Source organism: Tamandua tetradactyla, chromosome 4 (assembly GCF_023851605.1).
Source record: "Tamandua tetradactyla isolate mTamTet1 chromosome 4, mTamTet1.pri, whole genome shotgun sequence".
NCBI classification, from domain to species: Eukaryota; Metazoa; Chordata; class Mammalia; order Pilosa; family Myrmecophagidae; genus Tamandua; species Tamandua tetradactyla.
The window spans coordinates 193163318-193185469 of NC_135330.1; the positions used below are offsets into that span (position 1 = coordinate 193163318).

Here is a 22152-nt window from a genome sequence, read left to right on the forward strand (position 1 = left end):
CATCCGGAATTTCTCTGTCAGCTGGGAAGGAAGTGGCTGGCATTTGAAATCCTTGCTCCTGGTTGGTTGCTTTGTGCTTCTCATTCCAGTGGCTTCCTCTCTAAGCATCTGTGAGCCCGCACTTAGCTCTCCAGGGCAAAATTCTTGGCTCTGCCTTGCTTAGCATCTCATGTAAAGGCTCATGTCTCATGTAGGTCCTTTTGGCATGTTCCTCTGCATCTCCAAACATCTGTTTCTGTGTCAGCTCTCACTCTTTCTTTCCCATGAGCTCTCTTAAAGATTCCGGCAAACTAATCAAGACCTATTTTGAATGGGCAGAGTCACATCTCCATCTATTCAAAAGGTCCAACCCACAACTGGGTGTGTCACATCTCCCTGGAAACCATCCAAAGTTTCCACTTTAACCAATAGGTCTGCCCCTACAAAATTAGATCACGAAAACCAGCACAATATCTATTGTCAATTCATTAACATTGAACTCACAGCCAACAGCACTACAACTTTGCATGTACAAAGCTTACCTAACACGGGTGTTTTCTCCATAAGGCCCATTGCAGCCTTGCACTGAGGAACACTGGGTAGTACTTCAGCACTCACTTGGAGGCCATTTTAAACAGCGAGAGCACCAACAAAAAGCACACAAATGAGAAAAATGTGGCATTAAATATTCCACCAAAAAAAGAGAACTGTTTACAGCATTAGAACTGAAACAGGAAGACAGGGCATCACCTTGTTCATTCTCAACTAGAAACTTGAGCACCAGGCAATTTAAATTTTTAATAGCTCTGCATTCATGGAAGTGTTGCAAATGTTTATTTGTGGGTTTGTTTTATTAGGGTTCTCCAGAAAAACAGAACTAACAGGTTACGTATGTGTGTATGTGTAAATATTAAGAGATTTATTGCACAGCCATGGGGCTCGACAAATTTAAATTGTGCTGGGCAGGCCACAAGTTGGAACTCCAATGAAGGTGACATTGAATTCCTCAAGAGAAGCAGACTGACTGATGTAAATAGATGTTCTAGTTTGTTAGCTGCCAGAATGCAATATACCAGAAACGGAATGGCTTCTAAAAGGGGAATTTAATAAGTTGCTAGTTTACAGTTCTAAGGCCGAGAAAATGTCCCAATTAAAACAAGTCAATAGAAATGTCCAATCTAAGGCATCCAGGGCAAGATACCTTGGTTCAAGCAGGCCAGTGAAGTTCAGGGTTTCTCTCTCAGCTGGAAGGGCACATGGCGAACATGGCATCATCTGCTAGCTTTCTCTCCTGGCTTCCTGTTTCACGAAGCTCCCCGGGAGGCATTTTCCTTCTTCATCTCCAAAGCGCTAGCTGATGGACTCCCTACTTCATGGTGCTGCAGCCTTCTCTGCTCTCTCCGAATCTCCTTCATTCTCCAAAATGTTTCTTCTTTTATAGGACTCCAGTAATTTATTAAGACCCACCCAAATGGGTGGAGACATGTCGCCACCTAATCCAGTTTAACAACCACTCTTGATTAAATCACATCTCCAGGGAGATGATCTGATTACAGTTTCAAACATACAGTATTGAATAGGGATTATTCTGCCTTTATGAAATGGGATTTAGATTAAAACATGGCTTTTCAGGGGACATACATCCTTTCAAACCAGCACAATAGACATAGAATTCTTTCTGACTGCTGAAATCCTCGGTTCTTGTTTTAAGAACCAACTGATTGGGTGAGTGGACTCTTCTAATTGCTGAAGGCAATCTCCTTTATTGGTTGTAGATAAAATCAGCCATAGATGCAATCAACTGACTAATGATTTAAATCCACCTATGACATATCCATACAATAACAATCAAGCCAGTGCTTGCTTGATGAAACAATTGAAGCGATCACCTTGCCAAACTGACATATGAAGTGAAACATCACAGAGGTGCAAATAAATTTTAGCAAGGAGGTGAATTTGCAAATATGGGTGGCATGAATAATGATAATCAACTATATTTCTCTACCAATAATCATAATTCCATAGATCACAGATGTCCATCCTCTGGTTTTGAATTTGAATCTAATATTTTGTGCTTCAACCCAATATCCTTTCTATTGCTATTTTGTTGGCCTTTGAAGGATAAACAGAAGTTTTCAAGGACCAAGCAGGGAAGAGTGCTCATCGAGACGGAAGCAGGAGGTTCTGTGAGGGCAGGAGCTCCTGGTTAGAGCATTTGTGCTTAAGAGAGTTGGGGAACTTGTGGGCAAGGCAGCCTGAAGGCAGAATGGACTCAACAGGCTTTGCTAAGGAGTTTGACTTCACTCTTTAGGCAGTGGAAAAAACTAAGTTTTTAATGGAAGAAATGATAAAATTTATATTGTAAAAAATAACTCTGGTGGAGAAGTGCAACACTGGCAAGTGAAGGAGCAGGAAGCAGGGAGTCTTGATGGGCAGCTCTCACCATAGTCCCAGTGGGCCCTGATGTGCATGAAGGTAATGGCCAAGGGTGGGAAGGAAAGAGGTCAGGTTCAAGAGCTATGTAGGAGGAAGGGTGGACAGAAACTGGGAGCCTACTGGATGTGGACATAAGGCAGAATTTGAGAAGATGAGATTAACTGTGGAAACTTCATGAGATTGAAGACAGATGTACTACTCTGCTCAGAGCTGCCAAATGATTCTTGAATTATCATTGACAATGCAGAACCCACCATCATATAGTCACATTTTCCCTGCTGAAGTATATGCACTGTTACTCTACCAAATCCCAGTCCCAGGAACTTTCCTTGACTGCCTTCACTGATGCCCCTTTCTCTTTTCAGCTTCCTAAGTGGGGATGTCCTCAAGAATTTACCCAAGGCTCTCCTTTCTTTTCACTGTTAATCTTGCAGTAAGCTCATCAACACTCAGGACTGGTTATCGACAAGCCCAGCCTTGCTCTCTCACCCAGTCCTTCATTAGCTAATGCCCACAAGCCCCTTAAATCCACATCACCCGCCTTCACCTCAAACTCAGCCTATACAAATAGGACTAGTCAAGATCTCTCCCTGGAAATTGGTCCCTCTATCAACAACCTCCTTTCAGTTCATAATAAAATCACGTAATCAGTCTGCCACCCTAGCAGCCTAAAATCACCTTAGTAATTTAAAAAATAGCATGAATTTTTAGGATCAGACAGTTTCTGGGGGGATATAGGACTCAACCAGCTACCAATCACAAGACTTTGGTCAAGCTGTATCAACCTTTCTGAGGCTCTTTCTTTAATAGTAAAATGGGGGTGGTAATCCTTAACCCCAATGAGAGTTGTATGTTCTAAATAAGTTGCTATGATCAAAGGACCCAGCCCAGGGCCTGGCACAAAATCAGCGCTCAACTAGTGTTGCTTCCCATCTCCTGTACTTTCTATTCAACAGGTCTTCAACTTGTATAGCCTCTTCTTTTTGAATTCTAGATTTTTCCACTTCCGCTATGATTCCAGACTACACGTTCTTATATCTCAACCACTCCTCCAGCCTCGGAACCAGTTCACCTATCTTAGTCTCTCATATTTTGGTCTGTATAAATATTTCTAAGACATGTGTTCAAGTGTGTGTATGCATACTGTGTGCCCCAGTTCCTTCTTATAACTTTGTGCTGGTTTGAAGGGATATATGCCCCCTAGGAAAGCCATGTTTTAATATAAATCCCATTTCGTAAAGGTAGAATGGTCTCTATTCAGTACTGTATGTTTGAAACTGTAATGAGATCATCTCCCTGGATGATGTGATTTAGTTAAGAATGGTTGTTAAACTGGATTAGGGGATGACATGTCTCCACCCATTTGAGTGGGTCTTGATTAGTTTCTGAAGTCCTATAAAAGAGGAAACATTTTGGAGAATGAGAGATTCAGAGAGAGCAGAGAATGCTGCAGCACCACAAAGCAGAGAGTTCCACCAGCCAGCGACCTTTGGAGATGAAAAAGGAAAATGCCTCCCGGGGAGCTTCATGAAACCAGAAGCCAGGAGAGAAAGCTAGCAGATGATGCCGTGTTCGCCATGTGCCGTTCCAGCTGAGAGAGAAGCCCTGACTGTGTTCACCATGTGCCTTCTCACTTGAGAGAGAAACCCTGAACTTCATTGGCCTTCTTGAACCAAGGTATCTTTCCCTGGATGCCTTTGATTGGACATTTCTTTAGACTTGTTTTAACTGGGACATTTTCTCAGCCTTAGAACTGTAAACTAGCAACTCATTAAATTCCCCTTATAAAAAGCCATTCCGTTTCCGGTATATTGCATTCCGACAGCTAGCAAACCAGAACAAACTTCTGTGAAACATGCCCCTTTTTTCCTTTCCCTCCCTTAGTATCTTCTTCGAGTGGCTCATAATGAGCAGCAAACTGGCCACTCAGTAAAGGCCATTACCCAGCGATTGACAAGCACATTCCTAAAACATTGCTCAGTGTGCAGCAACTTACTCTCTAGAAGACACAAAGTTCATGAATTCAGAGTCCAGAAAACAGCAGCAACAACAAGAAGGGAAATGGCAAAATTTTTTCAGAGCCAAGTCTCACATGAAGGTGGAACCCATGAAAGAAAATGGTATCCCACTCACAAGAACCATAATGCCAAATCAGTGAAAAAGTAACCTGATGAAAAACATGCATGAAAGCTATAAAGCATATGCCGAAAATCCTTCAGGAGCTGGAGGGATGCCTTGGTGAGGGGATCAATAAGGCAGGAAGGGCAGCAGCTCTAGATTGGAGGCTGCAGCCTCCCCCTCCCCCATTCCCATAAGCATCCACGTTCTCCTCTCTGACAGGCACGTGCTGCACGTCAAGTTCCTCGCTGGTTGTCTGAACCCCCTCCCCCACTGGACCGCAGGTTTCTTTAAAGCAGAGACTCCCCCTTTACATGGTATCCCCTATATTAGGGTAGGCTGGGCAGAGTAGGTATTCCATAAAGCAAATGAAGGAGTAAGTAAGGAGTCAGGCACATCTCATCACTATGGCAGTGTACTTTCCCAAGTGCTCTCCACATGTAACTCATGGGTACAGCTCTGTGTCATAGGCATTTATTTATGCTCATCTCACAGAGGAGGAAAATGAAGCACACTGAGGTTAAGGAACTTGCCCCAGGTCACACAGTTAATACATGGTGATGCTAGGATTCCAGTCAGGGCAGCTGGGCACCAAAGACCAGGCTTTCAGCCACTCATCAAGCCATCATTCGGTAAATAGGAAATGCCATTCGGACTTTCAGCTGAAAGTCCAAAGTCAAACTGCTAGTAAGTGGTGAGGCCAGGCCATACCATGTCTGCCTTCAAGAAATAACTGAAAACCGGGCACCTGGGGAAGCCAGATTGCCTCTGTGTGAGTGATGTGCTCACCAGGCTGCAGTCAGAGATGGCAGTGCCAGTCTGCCTGGGCATCTGGAGCTCTCTTCTGTGTGTGCTTGTACAGCCTTGCTCATCTCCCCTACTAGACTCTAAGGCCTCCGGGGTAGGGATCATGTTTTCTTCTATGTTATATCCCCAAGGCCTGGCACAGCAGTGACTCACAGTAGATATTTAGACAAGGATTTTTGAAAGGAGGAAGAAAGGAAAGAACAATTTTGAGCTCAACTACCATTTTATGGCAATAGATTGATGCCATAGCTTAAGGCATCTGTAAGTCTGCGAATTTCTAATAAACCTTAGAATTATAATAGCACCTCTTCCAAGCTCACCTTTTGATCTTTGGTATGTTAATTGCCCTCATGGAGCAGGCAACTGCTGTCAGAAAGTTAAGCAATAATTACCCAATGTATAAATCCCCTGTATATACCATGAATATTCAATCGAATAGACAATCAATGATCCTGGTCAATTCATTTGTAAATTTCCACGTAAAGTAAAGAACCATCAACCAAAAATCCCAAGTGGAGATGAAAAGCACACATTGGGTATGAACTGGGTACTGGTAGAACTTGCCTTGTGAAAGGTAGTGATGGATGGGCTGAGAAAGGGAATATTATGAACTCTGCCAAAATTTCATGTAGAATATTTTGTGCTTATGCACATGTGTGTTTTTCCAGGAAGAATTTCATAGCATTCACTGAGGTCTCAAAAAGGGCTGTGACTCAGAAAACAAAGTCAGAACCATGGCTGTAGTATCTTTGCTCACCTGTTAGAAAAGAATGTTTTCTTTCCAGACACCCAAATCAGAAAGAACTGTAATGAGTCCTTGGTGTAAACTGAACCGTTGTTTCAGGAGTCATTGTAGATGGAGAGGGTGAGAGAAAGGAGGTGAAAGTTGTGAAGCAACTTCATAGCTACTAGGGTTTTGTGAAACTTTTGGTGCCTTTGTGGTGCTGGTTGCATCTATGGCTGTAATTAATGATTTTCTCAGAAGCTGGATACCAGTGTCACTATTCACATATGTTTTTATAGAATTTGGAGCTTGAATTAGATGAGGACACAGGAGCAGGTCAGGCCGTGTACCTATCTACTTTTTTCCAAGACCATTCCACCACCTTTTACCCTACATGCTGATAAAAACTGTCTTGATAAACCACTCAACTTTGTTAGATTACTTTTTCAGCTGAAATGTACATAAACCATCTCCAGCTCTTTTCCCTTTCCCTATAGAGCAATGATCAGAGCCCAAGTCCTAGACTACAATAAGTAGTAAATGGAATAAGACCAATATTCTCTTCCAAATGGCCCTGGGGCTTGCAGAGAAGAGATCTGGAGGGGAATGCAGCAGGAAAAAAAGGGAAGAAGTAGAATGTGTCTCAGTCTTTTTCCTTGTTGAATTTCTCTGGGTATTATATCTAAGTTTGGCTACTAGTCATATCAGCACAATAAGGTAAATAGTGTCATTCTACTCTCTTGAGAAAAATCCAAATTCTGTGTAACTACAGGCCAGGAGACAGATTACACCAGGCTAGGGGTTAAAGACTTTTGTTTGCCTTTTTGTTATCACCTGTCACAATTTGCTGGGAAGGTAAGAAAACAAGGCTGTTTATCTGGATTCATGGCAATCTCTAACTCCAACTTTTAGAAACATCAAGGTTTGACTGTGGCCATGTTGGCAGGGTCTAACAAATTGCTTTGTAAATGAAGCAGACAGCACTGATTGATTATGTTGTTACAATGCAGCATTAGTAAAACGAGAAAAGATTTTCTTCTCTTAAATTGAATTTTAGGTCCACGCATGCGTCTTTCCCAAGAAAACCAATGGAAATTGAAGTCTGGGAAACATACATAATATTATTTTATTTTGCATACATGGAATATACCATTGATAATATTTATGTATAGTCTCCTCTGTTCAGACCTGAAGGACATCGATATGAGATGTCAGAGTGACAATGAAATGCGAAATGATTGGGTGTGTACTAAAAGCTCAGCACACAAATGACTGAATTCGGTGTGAAATGGAGCAACCAAGACAGGCTAACCTGACAATCGAAGCTCCCAACTGCCACTTCCCCTCAACTATCTGAATGAACCAGGTCACAACAATCTCTTTGGAGCTTATGTGTTCTGTGGTTCTCGCTGTCATGGACAGCTGCACTGAAGGTTCTATGGTCCTCTTCAGACCCAGACATACCTCACGACTCTTGAACTGAGTCATAAATATTTACTTGGATACAAAGAAATAAACATGCAACACCTAAATCAAATCAGATGTCCTCCTGGCTGGTTTGTAGATGGATTGCTTAGTAGCACAGAGAGCTATTTCTTGACTCTGAGGACTCCAGTGAGAATTAGAAAAGCCTCAGAAGAGAAAGCTGGGGCAAGGACTGACATTGACAAGTAAGTACTGACAGAGGCAGGAAGATCAAGTTGACCAGATGATCCAGATACTTAATGAGAACTCCCCCCATTTTAAGTTTTCAACATTCAAATAAGTGTACTACAGTCGTCATTGTATTGAGTAAAGAAGAATTAATATGCATTAAATTTAAAGACCCACATTCCCCCCCCACCACAGTTGGAATTTAGCATAGATCCTACCCAAAGTGCTTTCTCCAGAAATCTAATCCAGTGAGAAACATTTTGTGAAAAATAATTTACTATCCAGAAAGTTTTCCTGTTTCTAAGATAAGAAAGCCTGTTTTGCCCTCCCAGCAGGCAAGGGTTGTTTAAGTTACTAGATAACAAAGCTGGTATTGATTCTATTATTTTTACTCTTCCTGATTCCCCACAGTCCAAAGGGAGTTTGTCAGAGCAAGGATGATTTTTATAAAAAGCCGTAGTTGTTATTGTTGGAACTGGCTTCCTTGTAACAGATGGGATTCTAGTGTTTTCTCACTGCCCTTTCCTCTGAGGCTAGGAAAACAGAAAGCAAATAACCAAGAAACCAACACTGTAATAGTCATCTGGATTTCTCAGCGCTGAACCATAGAACTTGAAATCAAATATTGGCCTCCTCCTGGACGCCCCTTTTAGCCTGTTGTTGTTAACTAGTTTAACATTCCCTTATCTCATGCTCATGTGGGCAGAATTAAATGGAATTAGCTGCAAATTATATAAAATTCATTTACCTTTAAAGGAAGCTATTTGGTCATGTTCACTGTAGAGAGAGGATTGCATTAAGACACAAGTTAATGGACCTGCCTGGAGATGACTCAATTTGCTTTGGTTTTATTGCCTCCCTTTATTTGCTCTTATGTGTTAGCTACTGTGGCTGGAAATGCTCAGCTTGACTACAGAGCCCGCTTTGGAGCCACATTAGCGTCTCAAGGAGAGTCCCCCTGTTCCTAAAGAGCCCAGCCAAGCAAGCACAATAACAAAGCAAATCATGTTGATCCTTTCTAAATCCTTATTTACATAAAGAGAGAATGGTTGTTTCACAGAGAAAGGGAAACCTACTATGTAGATGTCCAGGATTCATATGTGTTTTGTCCATTTAGAGAATCAAATAGCATTGATTGCGCTTCTGCTTTGGCACTGCTTGGCATTTTCCCATACATTTCCCCAGTTCAACCTCATGACAGCCTTGGATCATAGAAGTACATTTTCGTGTGAATGCCCATGCTTCATGTTTGTTCTTCAAGAGCTATTTATGCGTCTCGATACATCAAATAAGGTATAGTTTAAGTGTTCACTGCTGCTGGCATCACCATCACCATCATCAACCTGTCGCTTGTATAAGAAAGGCCTTGGGTGTTTTTAAAATACAGAGTTCCAAGTCCCATGTCCACCTATATATTGCTTTTCAGTAGATGTGGGGGTGGATCAGGACTCTATAAGCATCCCAGCGATGCTGAAACACATGGTTTATGGATCGCACTTAGAGAAACACTGCCCTATGAAGTCATGCATTTCACTGATTCATGGGAGTCTGTATCTTCCTGGGACTTGCCTAAAGGTAAATGTGTTGCAGCTTGTAAGTGGAAACTATACCCCCAAATAAATGTATTCTCTCTTCACAACCACACTCGGGTAGAAGATATCTACCCTAGCAAAAGCTGCTAATGGGGAAATTTGATGAAGCCGAGGCCAGTCAGTGAGCCTTTTACTTTGAGCACTGCCAGACAGGGACCAGATCTGCCCTAAGCAGCCAAATGTGAGGGCCTTCCGTTGTGCCCCTCTGAATCTGGAGCCAACTCTTCCACCTTTAATCCCCACAGAGTTCCAATTTTAACGCTTCTCTATGGGTTTTAGATTGGGGGGATGCACGGAGCTGAGGTGTTCTTTCTTTCAGGTTCTCTGGATGAGGAAAAGGAGACGTTCCTCCCTTTTCTCCATGCCCGCTTTTCTCTCTGCAGGGTAATGAGGCTGTCTGGGGCAAGTGCCATCTAGCTTTCTCCTTCCTTTCCCCTCCTTAAGAGGGCCCCACATTGGGGGGTACTTCCCTCAAGCACTGAGCCATACCTGCATCTGGGGCTTCCTTCCAGTGTACTTGAATGCATCTCTCCAGGGCTGCATGTCTGCAACTGCCCAGGGCTTGGGGTATTAGCCCTGAAATTCTCTGAGATGCAGTAATGACCAGTAGTTACCTACTCATGGGTGCATTAAAGCAATGCTAGGGGAAAAGGAAGAGACAACAAAGTGTCAAGCACCGTAGACATTTTGTCTCATTGAATCCTCACAAAAACATGCTTACTACATAGTGAGGCCAAGGGTTTCATGGCTAAGAGCACGGGTTCTAAGGCTAGCACCTCCATGTGAGTCCTGGCTCTGCCACTTACTGACTGTGTGGCCCTGAGCAAGTTAACTCACATCTCTGGGCTTTGTTTCTCCCACTGCCAGATAGGGATAATACTACCTACCTTATGGGATTGTTGTGTTAACATATGTAAAATATTTAAACACATTTGCTGTAACTGCTGTTACTACTCTCTGCATTGGGTCTACCTTATGGGACAGTGCTACCATTCATTCCCATTTTACAAAGGAGGAAAATGAGGTTTATCAGAGTTATATAACTGGCCAAGAGGCACATGGCTTGCACATGCACACACAGCTCCTAAGAGCTTCCAACACACATCAAAGCCAGAACCCATTTCTACTACTGAGTCTTTGCACTCACAGAAATTGCAGATAGGTAAGGGCTGTATTGGTGTTTGATCAATAAATATTATTGAAAATATTGTCACTTGAAACCAATAACCATGTGCATAGGATGTTTCAGATGGCAGCTGGGCAGTGTGGATTGAGCCTTCTCTAGGCTCCAGCGGGAACCTGGAGGTTTGGAAAGAAAGGTTCCAGGAGAACAAAGGATTAGTCACAGGAAACAGTGATGGGAGGGGGGTGGAAGGCAAAGAAAGGGAATTTCAATGGAAAGCATAGGGCTGGCTATCCAGGAATAAGATCAGAAAGGAAATGGCAAGGCTAGGTTTCTGGACACTGCATATCTGGGGGATAGAACCAGAGATAAGAGCAGGAGCGAGCCCAAAAGACAGGTCCAGGAACCAGAGACTGGGGCACAGCAGGGCCAGGGAGGCGGCAGGCTTAAGATTGAAGGCCCCTTAGAATCGAAAACAAACCAAGAGCTTCAGAAGGCCTGAACAAAAAAATAACAGAAAAGGGTTAGTGTTTGGGGTCCTAATCAGAGAGGAGGCACAAAAGGAGAGGGGAGGGATGGGGGGTGGGCAGCAGACAGCACAGGGGCCCTGTGAAGTCCCCCCACCGCCACCACGCAGCCCCTTCTTCTCTTATCCCACACTGAAAACAGCCCAGGAGGTAGCCACCAGAGAGCTGCCCAATTAGATCAGATCTTTACCAGGCAGGGAAGGGGGGTGGGGGGATTCAATTATCTGGAAAATAATGTCAATTCTCCACTTGTTTTTTTTTTTTTTTTTTTTTTTTTTTGCTAGCTTGTCTTGCCCTTGGAGTCACTGGAAAACCTTGAATTCCAAGTCTGAAGTCCTTTCTCCTAGAAGACTTGGGTTTTCCTTGGCCTCTCTGGGAGCTGGGGGCCAGACTGCCGGAAATGACTAACTAGGAGGAGGGCCGGATTTGCCCTAGTGGAATAAAAACCCTTCTGCCTCAGTGGGCCCATGGAAAGAAATGCTGACACAGAGCAATCCAAAATGCATTAGGGGCGGGGTGCTTTCATTGCATACACCCTACTGTTTTGCTTGGCAGAGTTTACCAAGGCAAGATACAATTTTATAATCTTTAACGGAGAGTTAATTATAAAAACAAATCAGCGCCCATAAATTAAATTCCTCACAAACTCATTAGGAACTCATCCTTGGAGTTACATTAGGGATTTCATCCTGGTTGTTTGTTCTCCTTTATAATTGGGATGTAGAGATTTAAGATTTCTTATCACCACCAAGCCAATTCCGCCCTCGGCGCTCCTGAGAAACCACCGCGGAGCACCTAGCTGCTTAGCACCGCCAGGGTAACCCGTGCTTGCCGTGGCGCAAAGGCTTCTCTGCGGAGGGAAGAGGGGAAGAGGGCAGGCAAAGACCTCACATATCAGCCAGGTCTATCAGTACGTCCTGCTAATAAACGGCTTTTTCACTGTCCACACTGTAATTGGTTTACAGCCTTTTTTTGTTTATTTATCCATAAGAGCTGCTGTTAAATGGCTCGGGAAGGCGTTCGCCTAATGGCTGGGCATCGCTCCCGGGCCCAAGGCGAGCAGGCGGCAGCGGCGGTGCGGAGCGGAAACGCATTTCACCTGAAATGCACTCGGCGACGTGACGATACGGTGAGCTCCGGCCGCAGGGGTCTGCGGTACACTAACGCGCTGGGCGCAGGGTCTCTGCGGGCTGTGGTTTTAAATGGACGTAAGTGATAATCAGCCATTCTAAAAATTCTTGTTGCCTTATCCCTAATAATAATAATAAATGACTGTCCTTTGTTCCCTGGGTCACTTCTTTCCGGTAGAAGGGAGCAGAAAGTGCTAATTGTGAAAATGCTAACGCGCTTCCATTGAACCCTTTCAGCCCCACCCCTACCCCCACTCTGCGCTCCTGCGCTTTGCCTGGCTGCCGGCCCCGGGTGTCGCCAGCGAGCTAGCGGGTGAGTGGCCTTTCTGCTGAGCGCCTCCTTTCTTTCCCCCGGGCCGAGCCAAAATATTAAATGGGAGCAAATGAAGCATCGAAATGGAGACCCATTTACAGAAATGTGCAATTAGAAGAGTGAAGTGCAAAGTAAACATTCTGGGTCGGGGGTGCGGAAGAGGCGGGGAGCAGGGAGGGTGGGAAGGGGAAACTGAGTTCGGAGAACCGGGAGAGGGGCGGGGGAAATGTGGGGAGCAGGGAGGTGGGGGGAAAGCAGAGGAGGGGGGACGGTCTTTGTTTTGAGCAGAGCTCGCCGTCTCTCATCACCGTGTCGCCAAGTCAACCCGCAGCGACCTGGCAGATTATCTCCAAGGGTCAACACGTCGCGGCCAGGCCACCCCCCTCCGGGCCCGCCCGCAGGATCGATGTGGTCACTCGCGGCCCGGGGGAGAGAGTCAGGCTCTCCGCGGCCGCAGCAAACAATGGGCTCATTGACTGGGGCGCGTAGAGCTCCGGAGCGCGGGTCTCCTGGCCTTTCCCTCCCGGGCCCGCTAAGGCCGCAGGTGGCCCCTTTCCCTGCAGAAATCGCTGAAACTCTGCGCACACTCCCACCCTGGCCTCCGCTCGGCCTGCCCCTGGGTGGCAGTGGGGCCTTGGAAAAGCCCGGGAACTGCGCGTGCCAGCCCTCGCGCGCCCTGCTCTCCTTCGAGATCTTCAATTACGACAGCACAGCGTCCCACGAAGAGAAGGAATTTGCAGGGAAGCCTGAATTCCCACCTGGCTTTTTGTTTTCTAATGAAAATGAAAAGTATTTCCTAATAACGCACTCAATCCCTGTTTGCTTAAAACGCAAATATCTCCACTAGTTGAAAAATATACGAAAATCAACCCGGTAAGGGGCTGGATGTTGGTGTGTCACTTAGGAAACTCAGATTGCCGGAAAAGGAAACGCAGTAATTTTTCTCTTGCTTGTTTCCTTGTGGTTTATGGTCTCTCTTGCCGAGATTTCTCCACAAAGCCGGCTAAGTCTTCCCGAGACCCTCTGGAGCTTTTCTAAGAATGTCACCCTTCGGGGGGGTTCTGCGCAGGCCGGAAGTGGGGAGCGCTGCCACCACCCGGATGTGGTCAGTCCAAAATAGTGGTTCTATTGAAGACCGGACCCCAAATGCATTGTCATGAAAATGCAACGTGTCGACATCTTTTCTAAACAGCCCGCCTTTCTCGGGCCGGCCGTGGGTCGCCCGTCCTCCGTGCGGCTGAAGGGCGCTCGGCCGGTCGAGGCAGCCCGAAGCCCCTGCCCCTGACCGGGCCTCCCAGGCCAAGAGCTACGGCTACATGTTGCAACATTTGGGAAATTGTGTTCTGAGTTGGCTCTACGGGCTCCAATTTCCTAAAAGCAATATTAATAATGCCCTTGGAAATTTATTTTTAAAATGTAAATGGCGGTGACTGCTTCTGAAGTTACCGTTTTCAGCACTCCAAAAGTACTCAGGGCACAGAGAAAAACATACAACGAATGCCGAGTTTTTATGTTTTAGCCCACTGACAGCACCATGGTTTGAACAACCTTTGAGAAAGAAAAGCCAAATGCTCTGATGTATAGAGCAAACATTTTAGCCCCCCCCCAGTTTTTTAAAAAGTGTAAGTGTACAGCCTCAATATATGTACATTTGTAAAGTGTACTATGCGCCCCAATAAACAAGTAGAAAAATGAAAATAGAAAAGTTTGAATATATGTGTATCCCTATGCAATTTCCTAAAGATGAATAATAGCAATTCTAGTATGTTCTCGTGCGCCCCTCTGGGTAGAGCTCCGCCACCTGTGCATACGGGTGTCTGCAGCCAACTCAGCTGAAGGAGAAAACTGAAACAAATGCAGGTGCTCGCGGGTACCTGGGCCTCGCTTCTTAAGGCAATCGGCCAGGCCAATGACGGCCCCGGGCTGTGCCACGTGGGGCACGGAGGAGCCTATGGCGCAGTGGCCAGCCCGCCTGTCCCCGGGGGCCGCGGGTCTCCTCTGAGTGCAGCGCAGAGCTGTCAAAGCGAGCAGGGGTGCGCCGGGACTGGCAGCGCCGCAGAGCGCCAAGGCCGGGGCCCCAGCTCCCTCCTCCCGGCTCCCGAGCCGCAAATCCGGGCAGCAGCCATGAATGGCGAGGAGCAGTACTACGCGGCCACGCAGCTCTACAAGGACCCCTGCGCATTCCAGCGGGGCCCCGCGCCCGAGTTCAGCGCCAGCCCCCCCGCGTGCCTGTACATGGGCCGCCAGCCCCCGCCGCCGCCCCGATTCCCCGGCGCCCTGGGCGCGCTGGAGCAGGGCAGCCCCCCGGACATTTCCCCGTACGAGGTGCCCCCCCTCGCCGACGACCCGGCCGTGGCGCATCTGCACCACCACCTCCCCGCTCAGCTCGCGCTCCCCCACCCGCCCGCCGGCCCCTTCCCGGATGGGGCCGAGTCGGGCGCCCTGGAGGAGCCCAGTCGCGTCCAGCTGCCTTTCCCGTGGATGAAGTCTACAAAGGCTCACGCGTGGAAAGGCCAGTGGGCAGGTAAGCCCGGCTCTCCGTTCCTTTCTCCTCTCCGGCTCTGGTCCCGGCTGTGCCTACCTCCAAGGGCTCCCCAGGGCTCTTGTCCTCTCTCTTGCCCCCCCCAAACCCGCCTCCCCAGCGGATAATCTAGGGTCGACCTCAACAACCCCAGGGAGCCAAAGAGGTCATCCAAGCGCAGGAGCACTTGTTGGATCCAAGTCGGAGCTTATCTTCCACCGAGCTCTCCTCTGGGACATTTAAACCCCATCCCACCCTGTACCCTGAGCTCGTGTACACCGCAGGAGCCCACGTGCTCCCAGAGACGCCCCCAGAGAGCCGAGCTCCGGCCGGGCTCGAGGCTTCGGATCCTTTGGCTCTTCCCGGAGCGGAAAATACCCCAGCCCCAGGGTCCCCCGGAGCACGCGTCGGGGAAGCGGCCCAGGGCTGGGGATGCCTCTGACCCCGGCCGGAGCGCGCCTCCGGGTCCTTCCCCCACCTCCCGCAGCCCGGCTCTGCCCTGACCGGTACGCCGAAGAAAAGCGGGCAATTTCAGGGACACCTGGTTATACGGAGAAAGGCAGCGAGGGGAAACAGCATCTAACCCCCAAAGAGTGGGCGGCAGGGAGGGGCTGGAGAAAGGCGGGGGTGGGGGGGGCTCACCTCACAAGGCCGAGGGCCGGCCGCTCCCCCGTGGAGCCAGGCTTCCAGGAGGCGTCTGCGATGCGGGTGCCCTTTTGACCAACCAAAAGGACAGTAAAGTTTGAGGAAGGAGCTGCGCCCTCCTTGCAGAGCTGGCTCGGAAGTCCCGAGCCCGGGTTCCCGCAGCCCTAGGCGCTTGGCGGTGTAGCAGAAGGCCTTCCCGGAGCCGGGAGGCGGAGACACGGGAGCAGCCCCCTAGGTCCCTTCCCCGCCCCGAGCTACAGGCGAGTTCCGGGGCGGCCTGGGCCGCCGCCTCTGCCCAACGTTATCGCTTTCCTGCCGGGGCTACTTCTGGTCACACCTGCATTGCAAATAGTTGGGCTCCAATTTCTTTCCAATTGACAAGTCAGGAGATGGAGGGAAAGAAACCCGAGCTGGTGCCCCCCTGTCCCCCCCCCCACAAGGAATCCTCGGCGCCCTGTCTGCGGGGTCTGGCCGAGCTCTGGGTGACACAGACCCAACCCGAGAGCAGCAAAGCGGGGCTTGTGGGACGCGGAGCTCATTCAGGGTCTCCGGGGGCTCGCCTTTGTGTAAGTCACTTTCTCACAAAGACGGAGCATCAGGACTGGGCCCAAGCTCAGCTGCAGTCGCCCCCATGGCTACCCCGACGCAAACCCGACCGACCGGGAGCCAGAAGCTGCCCAGGCCTTCCCCATTTGCAGCTATGCGGCCCGGGCCTCAGGCCTCGGAGCCTTGGGAAGCAGGAGGACGGCTCCCCCTCCCAAGGGCGCGGGTTGTGGACGGGGGTGGTGAAGGCTCTCTGCCAGGTTGTTTCTTGCCGGGAGCTTCCTTTCCTCCAGGTGTCCCTTCCCGCAAGGCGCTAGGATCGCGCGCTTCCTGCATCCGCGGCCCTTGCAGTGCGGCACCCTTCTGGCTTGGAGATTTTTTAAGGAAGAGGGGAGGGAGGCCCAGAAAGAGGCTTTTGAGGTGGGGTAACTTCCCTACCACCCCCTCTGCTGGTGCAGCTTGGACTCGGGCTGAGCCAAAGAGCCAGGAAATGTAAAATACATAATAGAAATGAAAGAACCTGAAGGAAAGTCAGCAGTCTTTCCTCCGGGTGGGAAGGCCCTAGGAGATGACGCCCGGGGGGCTGTAAGTATGGTGGATAGGCCTTTGTGGGCGTCCTGGGACCCCGCACCTTCAGCCGCAAGGCCCACCCTCCAATGTCCTGGCAGCAGCCTGCGGGAGCTTCTATGGTCCTGGGCCTGGCTTCCCGGGAATTTTCGAAGGAGACAAACTTTCAAGGGTAGGCCAAACCACCTGCCTTTGCAGGTGGGATTTCACAGCCCTAGGAAGAGCTAAAGGGTTTCTTAAGAGACGAACTCATGATTTCTGTAATAAGAATTAATGCTAATAACAATAAAGGCTTCTGAAAACTTCGCCCCCCCCCCCCCAACAGCCGCCTGGCTGGCTCTCACCTGCTGCCTCCCTCTGCCTTAGAAAACGCGCAGGGCCCTGTTCCCTTGAGGTCTTTTCAGTGACACTATCCACAGCCTCCAGCCTCTGCCGCCCCCCTCCCCATTCTGGGCAAAGGTCCTGCGGGTAGGTGGACCCTCAACTGCCTCTTTCCAGCATCTCCTCAAGGCTCGCAGCCGACGGTGGGAGGCGGGAGAGGTTGTAGGTTGAATTCAAGAACTTTGGAGACCCTTTTAAATGTTCCTTTAAGGCCCACACACTTCCCTTCCAGGCCAAGGGAGGCCCCGCAGGGAGCAGGAGTCCCCTGTGGTCTCCTCAGTCCTAGGCCTCCGCCTGCGCCTCTGGGTGCCTCCACTTGGCCGGGGAAAACCCAGCGAGATCCAATGAGTCATAATCGCCGATACTCGTACTCGCCTTTCCAGTGCCTAAGGGCTTCTCCGGCAGAAACGTCCTCTGGCATAATCCTAAAACAAGCCGACTTGGGCTTCTTGCTGGAGTCTTGGTTGGACTTGAGAGGAACTTCTCACGCCAGCACGCTGTGCCGGTTGCAGCTGGTATTAGCACAGAGAGGACAAAGCAGCTCAGAGGCAAACGCTGGGTATGGGGCCCCAAGCTCCCGGGCCAGACCTTACGCTGTCACTTCCTCCAGACCCAGGCTTGGAGCTAAGGAACCCCGAGCCCTTGGGGCCTTTCTGTACCACGTCTCCCTTCCCAGTGGCGCTCTCGGCTCTTTGGCGGGTTGGTGGCCCAAGCCTCACCTCCCACCTCTGGCAGTCAGGGTCCAGGGCACAGCGGCCGGGGCTGCCGGCTCCTGTCCTAACAACTTCTGGGACCCAGAATACTGTCCCTTTCTCCCTGTGACAAGGGAACCCGACCGAGGTTAAAATGGCTACAGTTATAGAGAATTTGTGGGCTCTCAGGTTGGGGTTGATTCCAACAAACTTAACTATACAGAAAGATAAATATATGGTCAGAGTATAACAATATGTGCCTTAGTCACAATTAGCACAGGGTTTTTCAAACTGCAGATTGGGGTCCATTGGTGGGTCGTAAAATCAATTTACCAGATTGAGAAACCAACATATTTGTTTTTAACGAAATAGTAAACAATGGGGGAAATTAGCATCGTATGTGGTAAGGGTGAGTGGTATATCCCCAAATGTTTGTCAATCATATATATCCGTGCATGAACTGCAGAGTGATCTGAAAATTTTTTTTAACTATGGCCACTGTCAGAAGTGGTTTTTATAATTCCTGTGTTAAAGTGATTTGAATGCCTTTACAGCACTGGTTTCCACGGCTATTGTGCACATTTTTATCAGCATCAGCCCAAGGACCATTTTGGGAACACAGTCACTTGAGTCACTCTCCACTTGTGAGCCCAGAGCACGCTCACGGAGGGAGCCGGAGCAGCTTTGACCTCCAGGAAAGGGCACCTTTTCCCGAGGAGGGCTTTTGTACGTGCAACCGCGGGGACACCTCTCCGAGGCCTCAGCGGGGCAGGGTCCCAAGCGCAGACCAGGGTGGCTTGTGCGGGAGCGGCTGGGAGGGTCGGGCCTGAGTGGGCCGGGACATCTTGGAGCAGGGGCTCCAGGGGTAGGGTCTGGGCAGGAAGGCCGGGGGTCAACTCACGCGCTGTGTCGCCCGCAGGCGGTGCCTACGCGGCGGAGCCGGAGGAGAACAAGCGGACGCGCACGGCCTACACGCGCGCGCAGCTGCTGGAGCTGGAGAAGGAGTTCCTGTTCAACAAGTACATCTCGCGGCCGCGCCGGGTGGAGCTGGCCGTCATGCTGAACTTGACCGAGAGACACATCAAGATCTGGTTTCAAAACCGCCGCATGAAGTGGAAAAAGGAAGAGGACAAGAAGCGCGGTGGCGGGGCGGCGGCCGGGGGCGGCGGGGGCGCCGAGCCGGAGCAGGACAGCGCCGTGACCTCGGGCGAGGAGTTGTTGGCGCTGCCGCCGCCGCCGCCCCCCGGGGGTGCTGTGTCGCCCGCCGCCGCCCGAGAGGGCCGCCTGCCGCCGGGCCTCAGCGCGTCGCCGCAGCCCTCGAGCGTCGCGTCCCGGCGGCCGCAAGAACCCCGGTGAGAGGCGAGGGTCCTCCCTACCCGGGGCCTCAACCACTCGCAGACACCGGGGAGCGAACCTAGGAGCCCGGGGCTAGACCACCGACCCCTGCGGCTCGATGGGGCGGGCCCTCAACTCCCTTCCCGGACCGAGGGGAGAACCCGCGCTCCCAGTCTCGCGTGCAATTGGGGCGCCGCGGGGAGTCGCTGGCAGACCTTCGGGAAGGAGAAGAGACCTTGCTTTCTGGAATGCTGGTGGACTTCTCCTGGTGGTATTGTTGGAGTGGCAACGTCTGTTGCTGCCCGCACGCCGGTCCCCGCCTCCATCGCTCGCGAACCACCACCGGGACCAGTTTAGAGGAGCCAAACTCCAAAAGACAGGGGAACTGTACACATGGCAACGCCTGCCTTCCCGCACCGATCCCCACACAGGCAGGCGAGGCGAGCTGGACCGAGAGCTTTAATCCACCCCGAGACAGCCATTCTTACCCGGACATCCGTTTGACTTTAAAAAATAATCGAAAAGAGACCGCAGTGGTTTCAAGGACCCAGTGGAATCGATGCCCATGGAATTTAAATTCTTCTCCCCCTTCTTTTCCTTCTCTGCTCCTTCTCCTCCTCCTCTTTCCTTCTCCATCTTTTAAAAACCTTTTAGGGTGGCCACAAATTCCACTATGGCGCTTCCAGGAACTGCCACCCCTTTCCTCAGATGAAGGTGAAATTCTGGGGGCGACTGGGCCGCGGTGGGCCGGAGGTGTAGGGACAGCGTGAGAGTCTTGGCGCGCCCCCCCAGCCCCCGGGCCCAGGCTGCAAGGAAGGGCCAGTGGAGGGGGGCCTGGAGCAAGAGGCCTGGGGACAAAGATGGACCCCTAGCCATCACCAAACCAAAGCTGTTTGGAACTTTCTGTTTCTTTCTTTAGGGTGAGAATCGTTACTTAGTTCCTGGTCTTGGATGAGCTCATTGGTAGAGTGGGGCGGCGTGGCACACCCGGGACAGAGATTAGCAGGCCAATTAATTCCACTTCACCTTTAGAAATCATGAATACATATGTGGTTGCGGCGTCAGTAAATAAATACCGGTTATTTGTATTTAAAGTTTTTAAGTTACCTAACAGTTCTTTATGAAAGAGTTTGTGATTTCTAGGTCAGTCTCTCATTTCAGAAGGCTGGGCCATGTGTTCAGGTAACGTTTTAGAAAGTGCTTAATAAATACGGATGATATGGAAAGAGGTGAAAATTGGTTCTTCTTGTGTTTCTAACACTTCCTGCAGTGCAATGATTCCGTTTATTTTATAAGTTGTATCAGGTTTTTTTTTGTTGTTTGTTTTTTGTTGGTTTGTTTGTTTGTTTGGTGCTATCCAGCAAAAAAGCAGTTAACTAAGCAACACTGTATATGGTTTTTGAGTTAGGGCAGCGTGTGCGGGGGTGGATCCCCCTCCCCCATTTTCTAAACCTTAAACGTCATTTTTCAAGATGAATTTCTTAGGCAGATGCAGTCTGGACACTTAGGGGATTTTGGATGCGGCCCACACGCGGCTAGAGGGAAACCGCGCAGCCGCTCAGGGCGGTGGCGGCTTCTTCTTTCTTCCCAAGAAGCGAAACATTTTTCCACGGCTCTCCCGAAGGAACTGCCGCCTTGGATGAGTCTCTGTTCCCCCTCCCCGCACCGCAGTCCAAGAGCCCAGAGGGTCTTGCGTAAGGAGCAAAAAACCCTGGCTTAGGGGGCTTCCCAACCCTGGGGCCCCCGGGCTTCCTCCCCTCACTCCCCGCGGGGCGCAGGGGCCAGGCTGTGCGCAAGACCCCGCTTGCAGCGCGCTCCCGGCCGCCGGCTCACTCTCGAAGTTGCTACTTTATTTTGCGGAGGCGCAGGCCATTTCTTTCTGCAGGGGGAAAGCGAGTCATATCGTGCCTCCTAAGGAAAGAAGGCTCCATCGAGCAGAAAGCACTTCTTCGTCAGCGGCCGGTCTCATCCGGGAGAGGTGCCCTTCCCCGCGCCACTCCACACCCGCCTGCGCTCAGGAATTTGTAGACGCGGGTCCCTCAAGTACCGCCCATGGCCCCGATAAATTATTCACCCTCTCTGAGCCTCTGTTGCCCTGTCTGTAAAGTGGAGGCGAGTACTACTTTGCGAGTTTGAACCAACGAATACGTACAAAGCGCTTCATTCAGTATCTAAAATAGTTATCCCTCCACAACTACTAGCTGTTGTTTCGATGACTTTCATCATCTTTATCCGAAGCAACGAAAATCACTTTCGGAAGCATCATTTTCCGAGCTTGTGGCAGCGGAGCTTGCAGGGGCCTCGTGTCCGGCCCTAGCAGCATCTCTCCTGGCAAATCCTTGAGCTGTTTCTTTGATTTGACTCCTGTTCCTATAACTATTGGCTGATGTTGGCTGAGCAATTCCTAGTTTTAAAATGCCCTTCCCAAGGTGCACGGCTGGTTGCTCGGTGGTGGGATGCTCGCCTGCCTAGCCGGAGACCCGGGTTCGATTCCTGGCCGGTGCACCACACCACCTCTCAAAAAGCAAAACGCCCTTCCTCGTAAGCAAATCCTTTGATTATGACAGAAGGCTTGGCAAGGTAGGTGGGACTGTCCCCGTTCTGGAAAGGGAGACCACTGGCGCTGACCAGTAGGAAAGAGGACTTGCTGGAGTTCAGACTCATAGCAGGTGAGACTCATAGTAGGACTCATAGCAGAATCGTCCCGCAGCTTCCTGCTGTGGATTCTGAACCGCCAAGGGGGTTACCAGGGCCCGCACCGAACCCAACCCTCCCCCCCCCCCCCCCAGGCTCCCGTTGCAGCCTCACGCCGCGCTGGCGGGTAGCGGCGGCTTCACCCGGGGTTAGAGGACGCGGGAAGGGAAGGGAAGGAGAGGAGGCGCCGGCCGCCAGGTCCCGGCTTCCGAGGACGCGAGGGCCCTCTCGGGTCAGGGCTGCGGCCTCCAACCGCCCCGGGCCCGGCCGGGATCACCCAGCATTGCTGAAAGCGCAACTCGGCCGCACTGCGGGCCAGGAAAACCGAGATTCCATCAGAGAAGAGCCTTAGGGCCCTGCTGCCCAGGCCTG

The 22152-nt window shown here is 50.1% G+C and overlaps 1 protein-coding gene and 1 long non-coding RNA gene across 2 annotated transcripts in view; one reads left to right on the top strand and one right to left on the bottom strand.

Moving 5' to 3' along the window:
• LOC143679619 (uncharacterized) overlaps positions 1 to 15851 on the bottom strand; it is a 65218-nt gene extending 49367 nt beyond the window's left edge. The window contains exon 1 of the long non-coding RNA XR_013173872.1: positions 15566 to 15851. This is a non-coding gene — a long non-coding RNA (uncharacterized LOC143679619). The remainder of the gene's footprint in view (positions 1 to 15565) is intronic.
• PDX1 (pancreatic and duodenal homeobox 1) lies at positions 14436 to 20582 on the top strand. Its single transcript, XM_077155873.1, has 2 exons — positions 14436 to 14926; positions 18671 to 20582. The coding sequence occupies exons 1-2, from the start codon at positions 14527 to 14529 to the stop codon at positions 19105 to 19107; spliced, it is 837 nt and encodes a 278-aa protein (XP_077011988.1). The 5' UTR covers positions 14436 to 14526; the 3' UTR covers positions 19108 to 20582.
• The last annotated feature ends 1570 nt before the right edge of the window (positions 20583 to 22152 follow it).